The sequence below is a fragment of the Melospiza georgiana genome, chromosome 8 (genome assembly GCF_028018845.1).
Source record: "Melospiza georgiana isolate bMelGeo1 chromosome 8, bMelGeo1.pri, whole genome shotgun sequence".
Taxonomy (NCBI): Eukaryota; Metazoa; Chordata; class Aves; order Passeriformes; family Passerellidae; genus Melospiza; species Melospiza georgiana.
In genome coordinates this window covers 35,262,341-35,285,083 of record NC_080437.1, presented here as the reverse complement: position 1 = coordinate 35,285,083, position 22,743 = coordinate 35,262,341, and the positions used below count along the sequence as shown (strand labels likewise).

General features: G+C 44.3%; 1 protein-coding gene across 2 annotated transcripts in view; it reads right to left on the bottom strand.

The window, feature by feature from the left end:
- Positions 1 to 3,682: 3,682 nt before the first annotated feature.
- DOCK1 (dedicator of cytokinesis 1) overlaps positions 3,683 to 22,743 on the bottom strand; it is a 279,185-nt gene continuing 260,124 nt past the window's right edge. For both annotated transcript variants that reach the window (XM_058028591.1, XM_058028592.1), the window contains exons 50-52: positions 20,542 to 20,695; positions 15,817 to 15,962; positions 3,683 to 6,584 (exon numbers count right to left, since the gene is read on the bottom strand). In XM_058028591.1, the coding sequence (XP_057884574.1) occupies positions 6,489 to 6,584; positions 15,817 to 15,962; positions 20,542 to 20,695 (396 nt within the window). In that variant the 3' untranslated portion in view covers positions 3,683 to 6,488. The remainder of the gene's footprint in view (positions 6,585 to 15,816; positions 15,963 to 20,541; positions 20,696 to 22,743) is intronic.

Below are 22,743 nucleotides of genomic sequence, written 5' to 3'. Positions count from 1 at the left end.
AAACAATAATTACAGCTTAACCCAACTTCCTGCCCTCTGCAGCGCCTTCCCCCCTTGCTGCAAGAACACACTCCCCAACCCAGTGTTCATCCTGTTAAATTGGATGTTAATAAGTGGTTTTAGCTGCATAATTGATGCTGAGCTAAGGAGTGTTTTGCTCAGGCTGGAGCTGCTGGGGTTGTTTTACCTCTCCAAGAGTTGATCCCACGTGGAATTTGTGTCACACTGCTCTGGAACGGTGCCTGGCTCCCTCTTCACCCCCACAGCCTCCTCCAGATCCTGCTGAGGAATTCTCTTTGCAGTCCAGGAGGGTTTTAATTCCTTTTCTGGGTTTTCCTATGTCAGAGCAGGGATCTGGCACCGCTCGTGGGGAGGATGGAGAGGAAACTCCTTTGAAACTGGAATTGCAGCACTGGGGAAATGCAAGCACAGCCATGGGAGAGTGGAAAAAACTTGGGAAGAGCAGCCAATAACAGGAGAATGCACCAAAAATGCTTTAATAAGAGCCAGTGTCACATTTGGGTTTGGTTTGTCTTTCTTCTTGTAAGGACTCCCTAAAATGTTGATGACAAATATCTCCTGCTTCATCTCTCTCATCCCTTTTCTATTTCTTTCTTCTACCTCCCATTTACTGTGAAATAAAATCAGAACTATTGACTCCCCGTGGTCTCCTGAGCAGATTAATTTGGGCAGAGGAATCTCTCAATATTTGGATTTAACATCATCCCAAGGGGGTCAGGATGTGTCCCCAGCTCTGCAGTCCACAGCCACCTTCCTTTGCAGGGAAATGAGTTATTTAATTCAGCCACTTCCCTTTGAAGTGCTTGAATCCAATGCCACACACGTTGGAAATGAAAAATAAAAGTGTCACTCAACAGAGAAACACAATTTACAGTAATTATTCACGTCTGCAGAATACATATGAAAAAAACCCCAAGGGAAATTAAAAATCCCACAAATAGCCTCACAGGAGAACAGCTGGAGAGACCCCATACAATAACCAAGTATTTACTCTGATCCCCACCTTGCATCCCCAGGAAGATGGCAACTGCAAGCTGAAAATCAGTTTAGAGCCATGGAAAGTACAAAAGGAGAATGAGAGGAAATGGAAATGTCAGCACAGCCAAACCTCACACTTCCCATTACTGCTAAAAAGCAAGCACAGAGGAAAACCCTGAATTTCAGTGCTCACATCACTCAAGTGCTTGCTCTGTTTGCCATGGGGGAATCTCTACACATGCTCCAATTTATTGGTTTATCACAGGCAAGGTGAGGATGGAAACTGGAAATCCTTACCTGGTTTGTGCAGGGGGTGCAGCACAGCCTGGCTCACACCATGTCACATTTCTGGCATGGCATGGTCCCCAAAAAGGCCACAAGAATCGACAGGGAAGATGTTTAACATGAAGGAAGAAGGTGGAGACCTCAACCAGTGAGAGAAGTGAGATGTAACACATTAAAAATGTGTTTGATGTGCATGAATACACAGCTGCACCTGCACTCACATGAATCTCTATTCATATATCACAAATAAATACAATTTCACTATAAATTTTTCATTCTTTGCCTTTGTAAAGTCACACAGAACTACAGGCAAGGTTAAGAAAAATGCCAATGTTAAGACAAAACTGAATTTTAAAGCATTTTTACCCTCAGAATTTGTGATATCGTGGGAGACACTCAGTAATCATAAATGTCAATTACAGGAACCAGCTTGAGGAGTGACCTTTGTGTTGAGCTTCCCAGTGAAAATAAATGTGATTAAAGCAAACAGCCCCTGTGCAACAAATCTTGAGTGGTTTTGTGTGGGACTGATCTGTGCACCTGTAAAATCCACCCTCACTCCCAGCCTGAGACTCAGGGAAATGGAACTGGGCAATCTCCTTTTATCCTGGCACTGTGAATTAACTTTCATTAAGTGAATTCAAGCTGCTTTTCAAGAAGTGAAAATTAGTGCCACTGAAATTCTGTTTTTTCCACTATCCAGGAACTTGGCACCCCTGAATTCCTCTTTCAGGGAATTTGTGTCACAAATTTCTGGTGTGAGCAGAGGGAAGTGAATCCCTGACCTGTCCCAAGTGGTGAAAACCTGGCCCCTGGGGATCCTGCCAATTCCCTGGCCAAGGTCTGCCACGGAAAAGATGGATGGGTCACTTTGTAACAGAAATACTGATTTGAATCCAGTCTGATGGGACCTTTGGTTGTGGAGGCCCTGGGAGGATAAAGAGGTGATAAATAAACCAGGTTATCCAACCTCACCTTCTCCACATGCAGCTCAGGGCACAGGCTGGGGAGAGCAAAAGGCAGGGACAGGAGATCTACTCCTGTAAAAGTCAAATAAGTTTCTTTTCTGAATTGTTTCATAATGAGATCCTCTGCATTAGCCCAGCTGTGTCCCAACAACGTGACAAGGAATTCCCAAGGCACTGGGATGCTCTGACTCCCAAAGGACTGAAAAGGAGAGAGCAAACCATGAGAAACAACAACATTCCTGGGATTGCCCACTGCCTGTGAGGAATCAGCTGCTGGCTTTGCTCGAGTGTGGTTTTACCCCACTGATTCATCCTGGGTCTGCACAAGGCACAGCCCAGGAGCTGTCAGATTGTACAAGGGTGACAATTCAGCTCTGAGACGCTGATTTTCAATTCCCAGGCTCAGCTTGTACATTTGTAAAACACACACACACAGATGAGATTTGGAGTTTGTGCTGTGAGACCCATTTGGAAGTGCAGCTCTTGTCTGAGGAGTCTCACAGGGCTGAATTGCAACACTTGCACGAGCACAAGAATTTGCCAGGGACGTGGGAAAACAAACACATTATCAGAAATACAATTTACAGGCATCCACTGAAAGGTCAATGGGAAAGCTCCTCCCATCCTTCAGGCAGCAAATGGAACAGAACAGAGGAAAACTCACCCAGCATCCCAGCACAAGCAGCAGCAGGAGCAGCCTCTAAAGGAATTCTCAATTAAATACAAGATTTATAGAATTAGAATTGCAATATGTTATTGATTGACTATAGATATCTGATGGACTGCAGCCAAGAATCCTTCCCTGCCTGCTCCTCTTGAGCAGAGATTATAGGAACAAAACACAGAGGGAACTGAGATCCAGCAGTAAATCCTGAGACACTCCGGGAGCTGATTTTACAGCAAGGAAAAGTGTGTTTGTTTGATCCAAAGTGACACCTTGGTTTGAGGCAAAAAAATGAGAATATGTAATTGACCACAGGAGCCACTTTTTATGAGAAGGGCAATTTTTCTGCCTCTGTAACAACAGTGTTGTTTTACTGCTGTGTAAAGTCACTTCTGCTTGCAACTTGCATCGTGTAGCAGGTACCTGAGGTGGAAAATATTACATAAAACTCATCTGTTTTCTGAAGCATTCACTTAGAGATACCCAAGCCATCATTTTGGGCATGGACAGCACACAGGGATGGATGTTCTTAGTGCTGATGTGTGTTTTAGCTCCAACCTGCTGGGACAACCACAACAGCACTGTAAAAGATTTCAGTTTTCTCATGAGTTCTCCTCCTCAACTGTCCTGAAAACAAGAAAGTATACACACAGTTTTCCACATCATGCACTAGTTCCCAAAATTCTGCAGTAGGACTAAAATCACCCAGGGAATATATTCATTTTCTTAGACAGGCTTTTAAAATAATAGTTTATTTTTTTGAGTCAGTGGTATATTTAAAAACAATCTACTGTAAGAGTAAAAAGATTGTAGATAATAAAAAAACCAAGTGTGATGACAATAAAAAACCACTAGAATACAAAGTTAGTTTCCTTCCTCCCTCCCAAAACCCCATCCCATCAGTCTGATATTTCTCAGAGTTTAATATCTCGAAAAAAACCACTTTTTGTCTTTTCTTTACACTTTCAGCAATTAGGAAATTAAGAATACATAAAGCATTCTTTGCAGGCACATTAATCATTATGACGTGAAAAGCAGGCACCATAAAAATTAAAACATTCTAAAAACCATCATATATACAAACACTGTACAGAATGATGGCACAAGGACAAAGTGATTCCGCTCAGTTCATCCTAATCCAACGTGAAATATTACACAACAGAGAAAGGAAAAAGCTCTTCCCGTTTCTGTACTCAACATTTAGGTTCAGAATGACCAGGAGTCTCCTCTCTGCTCACTGTTTTCTCTGCCATATCCTCGTTGGCAGCTCCAAGGCTGTTGTTTTCCCCTCATGGACACCCCAGCTGAATGGCAATGGCAGTGGGTGATCACCAGTGATTTTACAGAGCCCATTACTCACAGATCATCCTCAGCTGGGAGGGACCCTCAGGGATCATTGATCCAGCTCTTACCCCTGCACAGACACCCCAAAATCCCACCCTGGAGTGGTGTCCAAACCCTCCTGGAGCTCTGGCAGCCTCGGGGCTGTGCCCATTCCCTGGGCAGTGCCAGCACCCTCTGGGGATGAACCTTTCCCTAAATCCAACCTAAAACCTCCCTGGCCCAGCTCCAGCCATTCCCTGGCTCCTGTCCCTGATTGTGACAATGAAATGTGGCATTTCCCTCAGCAGGATGCTGCTGTCCCACCAAGGCCTCCCCTCAGCCTCCTCTCCTCCAGCTGAACGTTCCAAGTGCCCTCAGCTGCTCCTCACACGGCTTCTCCTCAATCCCTTCCCCTTGGACACCCTCTAACAGTTTAATGTCCTGTTTATATTGTGACTGGTGCCAGCCTGGTGCCACCTCCGTCACTGTCACCCACCCTGAGCCAGCTGCTCACCCAAACCATGATGTGTTCCTCCAGCTGCACGATGGACATTTTGTCCAAAAGGATCCCGTGGGAGATGTATCAAAAGCTTTGCAGAAGTCCAAAAAGATTCCATCTCCTGGCTTTCCTGGATCAGCCAGCTGGGTTACCCTGCGAGGGTAAAGAAGGAAATTGGGTTCCACAAGCAGGACTTTCCCTCATGGAGCTGTGCTGGCTGTGATCCATGACTGCATTGTCCTCCAGGTGTTTTCCAGGACCTCCCAGAACAATCTTCTCCATTATTTTACTGGGCTTGTAGTTTCCAGGGTCCTCCTTCTTGCCCTTCTTGAAAATCAGGACAACATTCCCAGCTTCCAGTCAGCTGGGACCTCTCTGGATTCCCCAGACTGCTCAAAAATCATCAGGAGAGGTTTTATGATGGGATCAGCAGCTCTTTGAGGACTCTGGATGAATCCCATCAGGGCCCATAGGTTTGCAGGGTTCAGCTGGGGCTGCAGATCCTGCAGTTTCAGGCTGACTGGGAGTTGATCATTGCCACAGTCATGGTCCTCCAGCTCAGGGCACTGGGACCCTCTCGGTCTGTGACCCACGCTGAAGACAGACAAAGGATGTGTTAAACACCTCTGCCTGGTCCCTGTCCCTGTTTGTGAACTGCCCATCCTAGAATGGGCTGATGATATTTTTACACTGCCTTTTGCCATTGATATAGTTGAAAAAAACTCTTTTTTTTGTGTGTGTCCCCAACAGTTCTGGCAGCTCCAGCTCCAGCTGAGCTTTGACCACAGGAGTTTTCTCCCTGTAGTGGGGAGCTGCAGCTCTGTGTTGTTCCCATGCCCCTGACCTTGCTTCCACTGGCACACACCTTCCTTTTCCACCTGATATCCAAGAGGAGATCCCTGTTCAGCCAAGCCAGCTCTGCTTGACTTCCAACATTTGGGAATTGCTGCTCCTGTGCCCTTGGGAGGTGATGTTTAAAAAGGGACCAGCACTGATGGACCCCAGCACCTACAAGAACATTTTCCCAGGGGACTTCACAAATTCCCTGAGCAGCCTCATGGTCAGAGGGGAGGTTCTGCTGGCACTTTTCCTCCTCTCACCAGAGGTTTTAAACTCGATGGCATCGTGGTCACCGTGGCCAAGACAGCCCCAAATCCCCACTGTGCTCATTGCAATCAGGTTATTTGTAACACAGACCAATTTCACAAATCAGCGGTGTCTGATTTATAACCCTGGGCTAAAAATCCCTGTTATTCAGGGAAATCCTACAGCAGCTTCACCTCACTGGGAAACCTCCTCTTGCCCTGAATTCCAAGTGAATATTGTCATTGATTCCTATATACACTGAGATTAGGTACAAAAACTCTGCTCATTTGAAGCTCCGGAGGTACCCAAATCCTTTAGGTACAACATTTCCAGCTCTCATTTTGATCTCCATGTTCAGCTCTGTGCCTGGCGTTATCCAGAAGCAGGGAGAAGGTTTAGGAAGAGGGTTCTGTCAGTTGGTGGAGTTCCCAAGTCTCAAGTAGAAATCCAGATTTCTTTCAAGTTATGGGAGGGAATGATCCCAAAAACAAGGGGATGTAGTGTTGGTTCTGACACACGGCGAGAAATGGATTTCTTACGGAGTTACCATTGCACTAAATGTTAGATACTGCACACCTGAATGAGGTAAACATTATAGACCATAAAATACTTAGGGAAATGAATTGTTACAGCTTGATCTTTGGAAAACAACCCGCTTCCTTCTTCACTGGACAATCCCAGAGTCAACAGACGTTTGCTTCCGCGTCGTCTTGGGAGGCGGCGGCGGCGGAGTCTTGCTGGGCAGAGGAGGAGGCAGGTGCTGGAAAAACCAATTTGGGCAGGTCATGTTAGGAATGAACGGAATTCTGCAACGTTCTTGAGTCATCTCTGAGTGCAAGAGGCAGCAGGTAGGTCTGGAGGCCTCTGGCTCACAGAAACCTCTCCCTGCAGAATTTGCTGCGAACACAGAACGCTCTCAGCCATTACTTTTAAATATAACTTCTTCTTTTGACAGTGAAAAAAAATCTCTCAAGAGTTCAGGATTAATTAGCTCAATATTTAAGGGAAAAATCTTTTGAAAGCACTGGAGAAGTTTATAATTCCCCACTTTATATCATGATAGGATATTGATTTCTTGGTGTGTATCGATTGCCCTCAGCCTCTAGGCACTCAGAGCTTAAAAACCAAGCTGAAGCAATGGCTTCATTGCTTTTCCATTATGTTTTGGATTTTGCACAGTTAGAACAGAAATATAAAAAAAAAAAAACAAAAACAAACCAAAAAAGGAACAATTTAAAATCATTTAGAGAGATAAGCAACTCACAATTTACTGTTACACACAGAGTTATAATTAAAATATTCCAAACAGAAATGCAGAACGTTCAAATATCCGTATTTTAAATCACTTTACATATCTCACAACAGAAGAGCATCCCCAGTCAGAATCACCAGCTAATTGGACAAATTAAAAAAGCCATTATGGAAATTAAGACCTTTTTTCCCTAATGTTGAAGCCTACAAGTGATAAAATCTGTTGCAGAAAGAGCTGGAGAGCAGTGCAGTTTGCAGGCAGGTTTTCCCAGATTTTGGCAGTGCAGGCAGTACAGGTTTCCCAGAGGCTGTGCTGCAGTGTCACAGCTCATCAACTCTGCTCTGCCTTTGTTTTTCCTTATGATTCTCCCCCAGTCCCCAGTCAGGGCCTTTTGTTTCCCTCCAAGCCCAGTGATGCTTTCCCAGCTCTTTGTTCCTGCCCTGCCTCCCCCAGCCCTGCACCAGCTGCTGGCTCCACACAGGCACGGCCTGAGGAGCTCCAGCTCTGCCCAAATTCCTTGGCCAGCCCTGCAAGAAGAGCCCAAGCAGCTGCAATGCCTCAGAGCTGGACAGAATTCCTGGTGGTTTGGCAGGATCAGGAAGATCCTGGTACCTAAACAACTGAGAAACCCCATGGAAGTGCACAGAACCAAAGCTGGTCCTTTCCAAAGCTATCCAAGGATGCTGTCCCAGAAAGGAGAGAGGCTCAGGGTGATGCCAGGACACCTCAGTCCCTCCTGTGCTCAGAGCAGCTCCTGATGCTCCTGCAGCCTCATGACTGGGAGTTTTCAGAGATCAGTAAGAGCAGAAGAAAAACAACCCTTAAGGTGACTAAACACGCTCTCCCAAGCAGGTTTGAAGCCAGCATGGAGTTACAAATCTGAGATTTCACCAGACAGTTTTACTGACCACAGACTAAGGAGAAAGCCAGGAATGCAAACTGGCTGAGCCAGGCAGGCTGGATCTTTGCTGGAATCTCTTTCCTGTACCCTGCCTGGACAGCACCACTTCCCACTCCATTGTACACCTTTCCTCATTCCTCCCAGGCAAAGGAACAGGGATCCCAAACCACCGCCAGTGAGCCATGCCCTGAGCTTGTCTCTCCATTCTGCTCCATCCACTCTCCATTTCCCAGCCCCTCCAGCACCACCACTGCTCTTTCTGCCTGCTCCCAGCCTCTTCCTTGGCTTTAAAATGCTCTCTGGCACCTTGAAAATCCATTGGGATTGATCTGCTGCTGAGGGGACACTGGACTGGTTGATTTTAGTGGCCTTTCCCACCCTAAATGATGCCTTGATGTCCCAGAGCAGGCTCCAAACAGGCACTGCTTGTTCCCAGCTTCCAGGGGGACACGATGATCTCTGAGTCAGAAAAGCCAACAGATTAATATGAAAGGCAGATAAAATAAGAATTTAATTTTTTTACTACATGCAAAACTGAAGATTTTGTTGGGTTTTTAATTAAAATGCCACTGCTGATCTGCCTCTGAAGTGTTGCAGCCAGAACTATTAAATATTTCTTCTACCTGAGCAAATCCACTCTTAACTCGGCATGTTAACTCCTGAATTCCTGCTAAGGCACCTGAATAAATGTCAGCTGGGATCTGAAGATTCCAAAACCTTTGAAAACCTTCTTAATCACAGTCCTGTGTCTGGGAAACCTCTGGGAAATGCTGGTGGTCTGCAGAACATGAACATCTCATGGAGCTGACGTTGCCTTCAAACTCCATAAACCACGTGCCCCTCAAAAATACAGCACAAAATATAAAACTTTCTCCCTGATTTGCTCTCTTTAACTTCATATTCATCACCAGGAAAAAAACCCACCAACTCTGCTGATAGCATCATTTGTGCAAATCCATTTTGAATTTAAATAACACTCTATTGGCAATAATTCTCAATTCAATTAGATCAAAGGCATTTCTCAACCAAATGAGCCCCTTCATATTGATCAGAGAACAATCAAATCAGCCCTGAAAACCTGGTTCTGAAAAGCAGAGACAATGCAAATACAATGAGAAGAAGCTAAATATATATGCTATAAATAACAAGCTCAAAACCTACCCGAGCTCAGATTCTGCAAGCAAATTAGGCAGAAAGAAATAGCAGAGATAGGTAGATAATTATTATAATTGAATTTACAATTTCCATTAGAAAGTCGGATAAATTTAGCACTTGTTCATTTATATAATAAGCTCCCAGTGAATATATTAAGTAGGATGTGTAATGCTGGTTGGGGTGACACTGTTGGGGATTTTGCAAGACAAAACATTCCATTATGGAGCTGGGGCAACTCCAAAGCATCACTCCCAGGGCTGATCCATCCTTCCTTTTATCCAGGACAGAAGAAATTCAACCACATTTCCTCCCTCCTTTTAACACTATGCTCACAAAAAACATTATCAGGCTTATAAAGTTCATCTGTGCTGTGCTTCCCCTCAGAAACTTTGCAATAAAAATAGAGTTTGCCTTGATTTTGTGTTTAATTAAGACTCTCTTTGCTGAGTTGATGTTTATATCAGTGGTTAATTGTGATCCTGACCCTTCCCTTTCCTTCCTGACAAACTGACAGAGGCTGCTGCTTCACAACCCAACCTATTTTGGGCAGAATCCTTGACTCAGGGGTACCTCAGGGGAAGCAGAAACCTTATGTAAAAGGCACATCTGCAACACAGAAACAATCTGTTCCTGCTGCTTCAGACATGAAATTGCTCCCATTTGTTTGCTGGGTTTTTTTTCTTTCCCTGATACAGAAAAGAATCAAGTTTAAAAACATTTGTCTGTCTTCTCTTACAGAGAGCTATAAACTGCACTACACCAGGCACGTTCAAGATGAAGTAAAAATCAATTACAGAAGATGAGAAAATGCTTCTTTTAAAAATTTTTTTTCCTGCTACTCTCAAGCAGCAAAATGAGAGACAAGTTGTGTTTTGTTCATAGAATACTGTTAAAAGAAACAACTACCAAAAAATCAAACAGGATTTGACTCTCCAAAAGGGTCCTTGTGGCACTGCACAAAATTTCTTCCTGAGCAAGGAACTCTTTGAAATTCAGTGGTCATTGTTAGGACACGCTCTGGAGATCTAGGGAGAAGCACTTTGGTTGGAAGAATTAAGGGATCTAATTAGGTCAGAAGCAGCAGAAATGGGATGTAAATAGACCATCAGCCACCCAGGACTGTGGAAATGTTTCAGACACTGAGTTGTTCCTTCAGCACGGAGCTGAGGTGCCTGACAACAACGTGGTTATTTCATATCTGCAATGAAAAATAACATTTGAGTGTGAGGCTCTGGCAGAGTAACTCTCCAGCAGGGAGAACAGCCCAACTCCACTAATGGCAGCCAAATTACAGACAATTTAAGCTAATTGGCTGTTTGACCCAGGGAGCAAAGTTCTGTGCAAAATCCAGCAGGTAACTGATGGGAAATGACTGTTTAGCCCCTGGTTCATCCATCATCTATTAGAGACTCATCTGGCTCTGTGGCACAGCCATTACCTGCCCTTGCTGGGGTGCCCTGGTGTTGCATGGCTTTGCAAGGGTTCCTCAGGGTGAGAGAGATAGACGAGAATCTTGGCTTCATGATCAAAAGGCTGGATTTATTAATTTATGATATATAATACATTAAGACTATACTAATAGGAATAGAGAGAAAAGTTCAGAAGCTGCTATGCTAAGAATAGAATAGGAATAGAATCACAGAGTTCTGTGTCCAAGCAGAAAACAAGGACAACTCTCCCGTGAGTGGTCAGCAAATCCAAACACTCACAGAAGACCAACCACAGCTACACCTGTTGCATTCCACAGCAGCAGAGAACCATTGTTTACATTCTTTCTCTGGGGCCTCAGCTTCCCAGAAGAGGAAAAATCCTAAAGAGAGGATTTTTATGAAAAAATGTCGGCGACACCCTGGCATCAGGGAGAGGAGCTGGAAGGGTTCTCCTGCAGAGATGTGTGAGATGTGTGTTCCCATTCCCAGCCCTTCACAGGGAACTGCAGAAATGCCTCAAAATGGGAAACAGGGAATTGCTCCAGGTCACAATCCCAGAGCAGATCAAAGGGGCTCCTCTGCTCTGAGCCAGGCTGGGACACCTGGGGGTGCCCACCTGGAGAGGAGCAGCTCTTAGCATCTTAAGATGATGCTCATCAACATCTTACCCACTGGAGAGTGAGGGACTGGCACAGGAGGAAAGGCTTGCAAGGTTTCCCATCCCCAGCAGGCAAAAACAATGATCAGATGGCAAATAAACCCTATAGTGTAATTTGGTTTTTTCTTCTGGGCACATTGTCCAAACCCTCCTGGAGCTCTGGCAGCCTCAGGGCTGTGCCCATTCCCTGGGCAGTGCCAGCACCCTCTGGGGATGAACCTTTCCCTAAATCCAACCTAAACCTGCCCTGAGAGAGCTCCAGCTCCCCTGGCTCCTGTCCTTGCTCCCAGCCAGCAGAGATCAGGGAGGAGCTGTAGGCTGTGATGCAAACCCTCAAGTTGTGCTCCCTAATTCCCTGCTCCTCCATGGTTCCAGCTGCATTTCCAGCCTCTCTCTCCTTGTCCACATGAGGACAACACATTTGCTGAAGCCTTTCAGGTCAGTTTTTGCTCACTGCAGCTGCTACAAGAGAGAATTTCCAGCACTGCAGCACCTGCATTGCAACACATGAAAAATCCCCCTGGGTTGTGCCTTCTGTGTGTTAGATGTGAATTTATCATCCAGTTTTATCCCAATGAGCAAGCAGAATAATCCCCATACAGCAGAGTCAAGCCAAGGCTGTTCTGCTCCTCGCAGGCTTCCCCATCCCCACGTTCCACCTGTGCAGGACTGATGGAGATGTTCCCATCCCAACCATTACCCCATGCTTAGCAAGTGTTATAGCCAATATTAGCAACCCAAGTGCTCCTTTATCTATTTTCTCTGAGCTCCCTCCCTGCTCTGAATACTAAGCAGGAGGTTGATTTGTATGCAAGGGTGAGGATGAGCCCATAAAGAATGATAAGTGCCTAAAGGAATCCCTTGATGTAATAATAATCCTTGCAGGAGTCGTAGATTTCTCTTTTTTTTTTAATGTTCCCATATATTATTAAGGACATTTTTAGCAGAACAAATCGCAGGGAGCAAGAAAATATCTACAAAGGTCTGAGAGTTAACAAGGAGTAAGGGACAATCAGGAAATGCTAATGAGGTGATCACCTGGATTAAAGACTTCAGGTAGGCCAAGGTAACACTGGACTCTGAGTATCTGAGATTGCTGTCTCAAAAATGACATTACTGCCTGCAGGTTGACTTGGAGCATCTGATCCCTTTCTGGCTGCCTGCTTTTAGTTCACTACAGCACTTTTCCTGCCTTTCATAACCCCCTGCAAGACAACCAGAGTGAAAAACATAATCATTCCTCACACAAGGAGATATTTCCAGTTTAAAAGCTACTCAGATAATCTTATCTCTAATAGGTTTTACTGATTTTTCTTCACTGATACAACAGCAGTGTAATTTAAAAGATGATCAGTTTAGCAGGCAGAGAATTATCCAGTTATGAATTATGGAGCTATTTGACCCATGAAACATAAGTCATTAAAACTGTGGAGTGGGATTTAATCACGGCAGCAATGAGAATTTACCCATCTGATCTTTCATGTCCAGCACTACTCATTTTCTTGATGTTCTTTAAAAGCTTCCTTCCTACCAGCCTGATGAAATAAAGGCACAGAGTGATTGTTATAAGATTAGAAACCTTCTCCAAAATCAATCCTAAAGCTAATACAGAATCACAGAATCTGCTGAGGTGGAGGGGACGCACGAGGATCAGCGAGTGCCACTCGTGGCCCTGCCCAGGACAGGTGGCTCTGGGACAGAGCTGCTGTAGATCCTTCTGCCAGGCTTTGAAACCCCACTCCATGGTCTTGGAAAGCTTGTAACAACACAGATGCTGCAGAAAATTGTGGGCAGTTAGATAAGAAGATGTAGCTTGTATCTGATTGCATTTCTGAGCTATTAAATCCTGATGCCCTTCAAGACCAGATGTTAAAAAATGGGCTCTGTTCTTACAGAGACAAAATGCAGTAAAAAAAAAGAGAGGAGCCTGAGCAATCAAGACTGGAAAGAGGAAAATTATTGAGCTGAATGAAACTTTGCAAAAAACCACGGGAGCATATTGGTACCATATTTCTGAAGTCCCATTTAATGATGTGGAGATGCTGCTTGTGGCAGGTACAGGAGCTGCACAAGGTCACAGAGCAAATCAGGCCGAGTTATCCCAGGTGTGGGCTCCCAAAACCACATCCCCATGGCATTTGGGAGTCATACAAAAACTAAAAACATCCATCCCCAGAGTGGAACCCCCTTCCAAAAGCCTCACCAGTCAGGAAAAAACCCCTGGCTGCCAGGATTTTATTTCTTACCACTGTTTAATACCTTTTAGCTAAAATCTGAACTCACCTTAGCAATCCTGAGCTACTAGCACAGCCTAAACCTTACAGCACATCACACAAAGTGAATTTAGTACTCTGGAGTTTATGCAGGAAGGAGTTGAGGAAAAGTGAATCCTAATGTGAATTTCTCAGCTTCCTTCCTGGGGATGGATTCCTCAGACAAACCTCCTGGCAGCCCTGCTGCACATTCTGTAATTTTCCACTTAGAGGGCTGTGTTCAGGACAAATGAGAGCTGGCCCCTGAGACAGATGCTGGGGAAACGGGTTATAAGGTTAGAAATGCAGGAAAATTGATGGAAATGAGAGGAAAAATGAAAATATTGACTAAAATGATCCAGCCGTGGGGAACAACTATGGAAGAGAGGGCTGGAATACAGAATTTTCCAGTATATGCAAATAAAGTAAAACATGGTGTTTTGAATATCTCTATTCTCACTCCTGAAGCTAGTTCTATACCTGTATTTTTATTTTACCATTCAGCCTGAAATGGTAAAACAATTCAAAAAGAGTCAGTTCCTGCAACAACAAAGGCACAATTTCAACCATGGAAAAGCCGACTCGTGCACTGGGACAATCTGTGTTAGACACAACTCTTCCAAAGGGTCAAACCAACTCCTGCCTGAATCCTCCTCTGCTGAGATTTCTGCATTTCTGCCACCATGACATTTGCTGGAAAGCAAAGTACTCCACAGAATTCCAGAGGGATCCTGGATGACACCTCTGCAAACAAAAGGGATCAGTTCTGCTGGGAAGTTTCCCACTGAACAGCTCAGTCAAAATTCAGCATTTCAGAGTCAAAGAAAACTTGCGACTTCATGGGGTCTCACTGCCCTACTCTGATATGATTGGTAATAAATTTAATTAATTTCCCAAAGTCTGGACTGTTTTGAGGGCAAGGGGTAGGTGATCTCTCCTCTCCTTATCTCATCCCATGAGACTTTCACTGTATTTTCTCTGCCTGCCCAGCTGAGGAGGGGAGTGATGGAGCATCTTTGGTGGGCACCAGCCAGGATCAACCCCCCACATCCCATTAAATGGTTTTTTTGTTTTTTTTTTTGCCCATAGAAAAAATAAAAGGCATTTCTCAAAAGTGCTGCTTTAAAGTAAAGGACCACATTATTTCTAAAAGCTTCCAGCTACAGGAAACAAAGCTAAAAAAGAGAATTTTCCTCAAAAAGCTGCAAACCCTGTTGGTGATGAAGAGTTTCTGAGCTCCTTGCCTCAAAGGGGACACGAGTTTGCCTCAAGGAAATAAATGAGTGGTGACTGAACATTGGCAGAGCAGAGCTCCAGGAAGGGAAGGTGGCAGGTTCATGTTTTATTTCCTTTCCTGACACAGGACTGAAAGGCTTTAAATCCAATTTGCTGCTCCTGCTGGTTAAAGCTGCCTGCCAACAAACCTGACAACATCTGCCTTGGAATGGCCCAGAATGGAGCCAACTCTCCTCCAGGTTCTGCTGTTCCCTCACCCTCCTGGCACTGCAGAGCCCTCTGGATCAGCTGATGGATGCAGGAGCAGGACCCCAGATCCCCTGGGATGGCTCAGGGACAGGAACTGCAGAAAGGATCATTGTGTGGGACAGGAACTGCAGAAGGGATCATTCTGTGGGAATAGGGAACTGCAGAAGGGATCATTGTGTGGGATAAGAACTGCAGAAGGGATCATTCTGTGGGATAAGAACTGCAGAAGGGATCATTGTCTGGGAATTAGGAACTGCAGAAGGGATCATTGTGTGGGACAGGAACTGCAGAAGGGATCATTCTGTGGGAACAAGGACTGCAGAAGGGATCATTGTCTGGGAATTAGGAACTGCAGAAGGGATCATTGTGTGGGACAGGAACTGCAGAAGGGATCATGGCTCAGGGACAAGTAACTGCAGAAGGGATCATTCTCTGGGATAAGAACTGCAGAAGGGATCATTCTGTGGGACAGGAACGACAGAAGGGATCATGGCTTAGGGACAAGGAATTGCAGAAGGGATCATTCTGTGGGACAAGAACTGCAGAAGGGATCATTGTGTGGGAACAAGGACTGCAGAAGGGATCATTCTGTGGGACAAAGGACCTGCAGAAGGGATCATTGTGAGGGACAGGAACTGCAAAAGGGATCATTCTGTGGGACAAGGAACTGCAGAGGGGATCATTCTCTGGGATAAGAACTGCAGAAGGGATCATTGTGTGGGAACAAGGACTGCAGAAGGGATCATTCTGTGGGACAAAGGACCTGCAGAAGGGATCATTGTCTGGGAATAAGGAACTGCAGAAGGGATCATTGTGTGGGACAAAGGACCTGCAGAAGGGCTCACTGTGTGGCACTCACCCGTGGGTGGGCAGGGGGGGACGTGGTGGGGCTGACCAGGTCCTGGCTCTCCATGAGGTTCCCGTAGTCGGCCGTGCTTCCTTTGAGGGGCAGAGGAGGGGGAACGTCGGGGATGTCGGAGCTGGACATCCCATTCAGCTCCAGATCTGCAAAAAACAACACTGGGTTAACCCTGCCAGCAGCTGGATCCTGCAATTCCACAATGGTTTGGGTTGGGAGGGACCTCATGGATCATCCACTCATGGGTGATGGACTTCCACTATCACCCTCCACCATCCCAGGTTGCTCCAAGCCCTGTCCAACTTGGCCTTGGACTCACTTTAAAATGCCCTCAAAATACTTGAACAACCCCCTGTTTTTAATAAAACATGATTTTTGTTTCATGTTTCCCACCATAATATTCAAGGCTTAGAAAATATAATCTCCCCATCTTCAAGCTCGCCTTGTACATTAAAACACAAAAGTTTTGCAAAGTGCATGAAAAAATATAATCTGGCTAAGTTTTATTGACTTTCTCCCAGTAAAATCAAAGTTCCCTGTTAATAAACTGCACAAATGAAAGCCTGGAATTAAGTACATCTCTCTCCAAAACTTTCAGGCTCCAGGTAACTATAACAAATGAGCAGCCATTAGTTGTTGAGTAAATAAAAGCATGCACGAGAAAATACCAAACATTTATTATTCCTCTGTGCTGGGGAGAAAATTCCCTTTTCTTAGCAGATAAATCCTCCCAGGTATGTGCTGGAGAGGCAAATAGCCTGAGGGACAATAAAGTTTATTGAGTCCTGAGTGATACATAGATTTTTGGGGAGAAATCCCCCCACGGTGTATTTCAGGGTAATTCAGTCTTTTAATACAGTAATTTTAATTCAGTCATTTTAATAAAACCCACTGCGATCTCTACGAGATAAGAAACTGAAATTATTTGTTTATAAATGAGGGAATTTTATTTAGGGGAAAAAAAAAAGGTGATTTCTATTTTATTTTACTGGGGTGATTTGTGAAACAAGAGAGGACTTATTTATGCAGATGTTTTTATTGCAAAGCTCATATCAATATTTTATTAAAAGCGTGATTTTATTGTTCTCTAAAATGGCCTCTCACAAGACAATTTAACTCTAAGGTGGCTCTATTGATTTGTCACTGAAAACTGCAATTTTATTCCTCATCCTTCCACCTGAACTCCTGACTACATGGAAAAAAAGGTTATTTTCCATCCTGGGACTGCACATTTTCAGTGGCTGCCTCTCCAATGGGCTGAAAATGCTGTTTGTCCACCAGGACCTGAATTGCTCATTGCATTTTCCATTGCTCCTGTTTTTCATCCTTCCCTTCCTACAGAGAGGATTTCTCCATTCCCCAGACATTCCTCAGAGTTTCCTTTCTGCATCTCCAGGAGAATCTGCTTCTTCATGGGACTGAACTGCAGCTGGAAAACCACACTGGGCATTTGTAACTAAAGACTGATGCTGGGAATGAACTTCCCTGTCCATTCTGGATGAATTCCCCATCCATTCTAAAGAACTCAGGAATATTTGATGTCACAAAACACAGGACACACAAGGATACCTGTCCTTGGCACAGGTCCTGCACATCTCCCACACTACTAAACATCTGTATCTTAGCTAAATATATTGACATCTTAATTTTTGGTCAGTTTTTCCATGCAGTTTAAGATAATACAGGGAAACGATTGGGAAATGGCATTTTCTTTTGTGTGTTTACTTAGAGCTTTACCAAAACCTTGAATGCTGCTTCAGAAAGTGAAACTTTTCCATATTTGTTTTTAGGCCTCTTTGTAAACATTCCTTGGGAAACTGAGTGGAATAACACACAATTTCCCAAAAATAAAGTAAATTTACCCCCACCCCCCGAACACTTCAGCTTTGCATTCTGTATGATATTTTTTCAAACAACAAGATTTCACTTCTTCCATGATAAACATTCTGCCTTCACCTAAGCCAAGGTGGTCCCAAGAGGATGGTGGGACCCATTTTGTTGGGAATAACCCAAATCCTTTGTTTCTTTAAACAAATCCTTGGAAGACCCATGGAAAGGCAGGTTTCCAGAAAACATCTGAGGAATGTTTTCAGCAGAGCTGGAGAGGAAACAAGGTGTGGAGGCAACTCTGCTTGGAGAACACGGATGGAACCCAACTGTCCCTGCAGTTGTGTCCTGCTCTGCTTCTCCCCCTCTCCCCACATCCCCCAGCTCCTGCTGCAGCTGGGATTTCCTGCAGCCTGTCCGTGGCACCTTCCCAACCTCATCCTGATGAAGGATCCAAATAAATAAATCAAATAAATCCCTGCAAGTGTGGGCAGAGCATTTCCGCCCACAGGGAGAGCTCATGAAATACACGAGCAGCGGGTTTGCATTTCTCTGGCAAGTGTTTAGTGGAACAACAAGATTCTACCCTGAGAAACAATGATTTGATCTTTCCCAGAATTCAGTGAAATCGAGGGAACATCTCCCCTGAAGAAGGTATTGAACAAATCCAGGAATTCTCAGTGTTGTCCCAAGAAAATCTATTCACTGCAGATCTGTTATTTCCTCAGCTGAACTAAACCCCTCTAAGATGGTCACTAAAATAATTACCCCAAATTTCTGCTGTGCCCCCATCATTCAGTGAAACTCATTATTCAAGGTGGTTCATCAATGAGTGTGCTCTGAATTTTGTTCCTTGCTGGACATGTGCCACTGGGAAGATCCTGGAGCTGGCAAAGGATCAGTTCTGGGACCCTTTTTTCATCTTACCCTAATGATCACATTTTCCACTCCCTTCTCCTCAAGTGCCAGCTAACAGGCAGCCAGGATTGCTTAGCAACCCAATAACTGCTTTTAGCCAATTTGGGCTCTGAAGGAACTTCTTTATCCTTGGAATTCCTAAAAAAATTATCACTGTAATTCCTGAAATGATTCTAGACTGCTGCAATAAGCTGATCCTGTTTTATGTAACACCCACCAATCTCTAGCATAAAAACACTCTCAGAGATACCTGGTAACTTCAGATACTTTTAAAAAAGAGAAATCAAATTAAGTGTTAATAAAATTTACATATGATCAAAAAATCCAATTAAAATATCTTTTGCAGAAGTATATATCCCCTAGTTCTCTGTATTCCCTGTTTTTAGCATTTTTAGTTTTTAGTTTCTGGATATAAAATTGTAAAGGAAGGTGAGACTTAGAAGTTCATTGTAATCAAAATATTTGCTTTGTGTGACTGACTGTTTAAGAGAAAAAATGTTGAAGTACCACAGCCAGTAAATAAAGCAGTGACCTTGATGGAAAAGATTCTTTTTCTGAAGACTGATCATCTCTTCTCCTCCTTACTAACACTGAACTCTTGGCCACTGGAGTTGACTTGGGGATATGTACAAAAAAAGATATATTTTTTGCTTTTTTGTCACATGCTGGCAGCTGCAAATTTGGAATAACAGGTTTTGGGAAAGAGCACTGGGAAAGAAATAGGTGTTGGATTACACCCAGTTCTGCAATAGGGTTTGCTGCAGACTGAAGCAAACAGATGATACTTTACAGAAAAGCTGAGTGATAGATGTCAATGTCAAACAAAAACTACTTCAAAAAGCCTGACCTTTATTTGCCCTTCTGGTTTGTACTCACAACATATCAAAGAGAAGTTTTTTTAATGTACAATTACAAAAAAATATATTGCTTTTAAAACCTTTATGCTCCAAAACGCTCAATATGGGATCAAGTACAACATGAATTTTTGACTGTTACTCTACACCTAATTAATTGTTAATGATGACTTGAAAAGAAACTGTTTCACTGCAATGATTCTGCTTGCTTTTGTAAAATACTGAATTAATTTTTGTTGGCAAAGGTAAGAGGTTAAGTAATGCTGATGCCTTGTTCAGGCTGCCCTAGAGCAGAGGCTGGACAGAGCTCCAGAACAAAGCAGGGATTGATTCAAAGCATCTCCTCCATGGCTGCACCTTGGGCAGCACCAGAGCCCAGCCAGGGCTGCACCCAAGATGAACCAAAATGGCCCCAAAATGCACGGCCGGGCACGGGCTCTGTCCCTGGGATCAGTTCTGCTCCATTTGCACCTTGCAGTTCATTGTCCCATTGCAGCTTTAGCCCCTGCAGTCCCACCCTGCTTGTTTTTCTCTCTGCAGCCCACGGTGTTTGTGCTCCTGGGCTGAGATTTGGGTCATTTGTCCTTGGTGCCCAGCTGGAGCAGGAATTGTTTTGTCTCCCTGCTCTGTGCACAGAGCTCAGCATCCCCTCATGTGAAACTCAGACCTCTCACCCTGTATTTTTAAGATTTTCTAAGCCTTCTGATGTTGACATTCTTGTAGTGAACTTTCTCACGCACTTTCTGTATGTAACTCATTGTTTTGCATTCCTTTATGGAGGAGGAGAAATTTGCTGGACTGTTGGTTTGACCAGTGTCATTGGAGAGGTGGCACTGTCACCCTCCAATCCACTGTCACTCTTAGAAAACTATAAATGTTAGAGTCAGAAAATAAACCTCCCTTTTCCTTCACCTTGAGAACAGCAGTGTGTGCTTGTGTTTTTTCATGTCCTATAGTGACACAGACCCACACACTAAAGCAGCACAGAATGTGAAAATAGGAAAGCCAAACCTGAGGCATCAATACTTGGCGCAAGAAACACCCTGGCGATGGTGCAACTCAAACCAGGGTGTGAAGAACTGCTCAGGACATGCTAAAAGGAGTTTATTTCAGAGAGAAGACTTACTGGGCTGGATGCTGAAGGCGAGTTTGGCCCGAGGGGTGATGGGGGGCGGGCTCAGCTGGGAGCTGGGCGGCGCTGGGGACACGGAGAATCGCCGCTCGCTGGACATCACGTTCAGCACCTGGCTCTTGGGTCTCTGCGGCCTCAGGGGGCTGATCTGGGGACACAACCAGGGAGGGGGGCAAGGAAAGCACAGAAATGAGTGTCAGAGATGGAACTGCCACGGTTTGATGCCATACAGGGTGACAGCAGCACCAACAGCCAGTATTGCCAATTCCCAGCTCCAGGGTCCTCCCTTCTCCCAGCCTGGTCTGGTTTGCTGAGCTAATTCCCCAAAAACCTGTTTAGTAACACCTGAGGAACTTTAGAGTCTCACAGCACATTACACAGCACTCAAAAGCTTTATGTTTTCTCACACATATCTACTTTCCTGTTAAATTTACCTCTTTAACCACTTAACCAGGTTCCTGCTTCCCACATCCTTTCAAGCGTATTTTTAGCAGAATGGATAAGCAAAGCAAACGCTTTTCAGGGGCAGATAATTATAAAAAAGCAACTAAGGAAATCAGGTTAATTGGTGAAGGAAACACACAAGAATCAAGAGAAAAACCAACTGAAGGCAGGTCCCCAGGTTAACCCACTCTTCATCAAACTCTCTTTTGATGAAGACATCATCTGTCCAGAAACACCTTCTTGGTGGCTCCTGACTGTGCTTATATTTAATTAATTGGAATATCTCTTTTTCCCCCCTCTGGCTGCTTCGTAATCCATTCAAATTTTCCATCAGGAACCCTCAAAAGATATTTGTAATCTGATGGGCAACTCATGCTTTAGTTAAGGCAATTCTTTTTACTGAGTTTAATTCTGAGCTCTACTGATTTCCCCATTCACCACCCCCATATGAACAGGAATCATAGTGAAAAAAATGAAGCTTTTATTTCAAACAGATCCCAGAAAATGGAGCAGCAGTCTGAAGTTAAAAGGGGAATTACTCCAAGGTGCTGCAGTGGGACAAAACAGAAAGTGCCAGGAGCAATCCAGGCTTTTTCAAAGGATTTTGTCATTTCCCAATGTTTGGATTTCTATGAAGTAGGTTGGGAAGGAGAAATCTGAAATTTTCTTTTTAGAAAACAAACCCTAAAAGGCTTTGCATCAAAGATTGTGCCTGTGAGACCCTTCTACAACAAATGAATGACCAAAAAGTATGGAGCTTTTTTTGGAAAGTTCATCAAGACCTCAGGGTGATCCCTAAGAAACTGTTTTGATGCTAAAAATAAAATTCTAGGGATTACAAAGGTCTCTGCTGTCCACATCCTTTCAAGCATATTTTTAGTAGAATGGGTAAGCTAAGCAACCACTTTTTCAGAGGCAGATACTACAAAAAAGCAACTAAGGAAAACACGTTAATTGGTGAAGGAAACATGCCAGAATCAAGAGAAAAACCAACTGGTCCCCAAGTCAACCCACTCTGTAATTACTGAAATAAATAAATGTGTGTCGTGGGTTGACAGCCTTTATCCCAATATCGTGTGTTGTGTCTGGCAGCTGTGCCTTTTCTCTCTTCCCCCCCCCCGGCCGTCTTGCTGCGGCGGGGCGGGGAAGAGAGGGGGGGAGTGTTTGACCAGGCCTTTTTGGCTTTTGGCTTTTTGCTGCTTGGCTTGGCTAGCCGCTTTGCTTGCTTGCTTTCTGCTTTTTGCGCTGTTTTTTTTCCTTTTCTTTTGTTCCCTCTTTCTTACCCTCCCCTGAAGATACTGGACCGGTTCCGGACCTGACCTGAGACGTCCAGGACACCTGGAGCTTGCAAGAGAAGCTTGACGCCCTCACCATACACAAAGTCTGTTTCTTTCCTTTTCTTGTGTTGGGGAGTGTTCTTTTGTTACTTGTAAATAAATAGGTTTTGTTTTCCACTTTGCTCCTCCGAGAAATTCCTTCCCGAACCCGGTGTTGGGGGAGGGGTGGTTGGAGGTTTGTTTTGTTTTGGGGGGCTCCCTTTTGGAGATTTCCCCTAATTTGTCCTAAACCAGGACAATATACTTTTTGGTGCGTTGGCCGGGAAACGGAGGCCAAAAAAAAAAACAGTGGAAAAAAAACCTATAACAATAATATTTTGGTTTTGGCTATTTTGGTGGGCATATTGGTGATTCATAATGTCATTTGGAGTGGAAGCTTGCCGGTATTTCTGGTCCCTAGGGGTTTTTGAAGTTT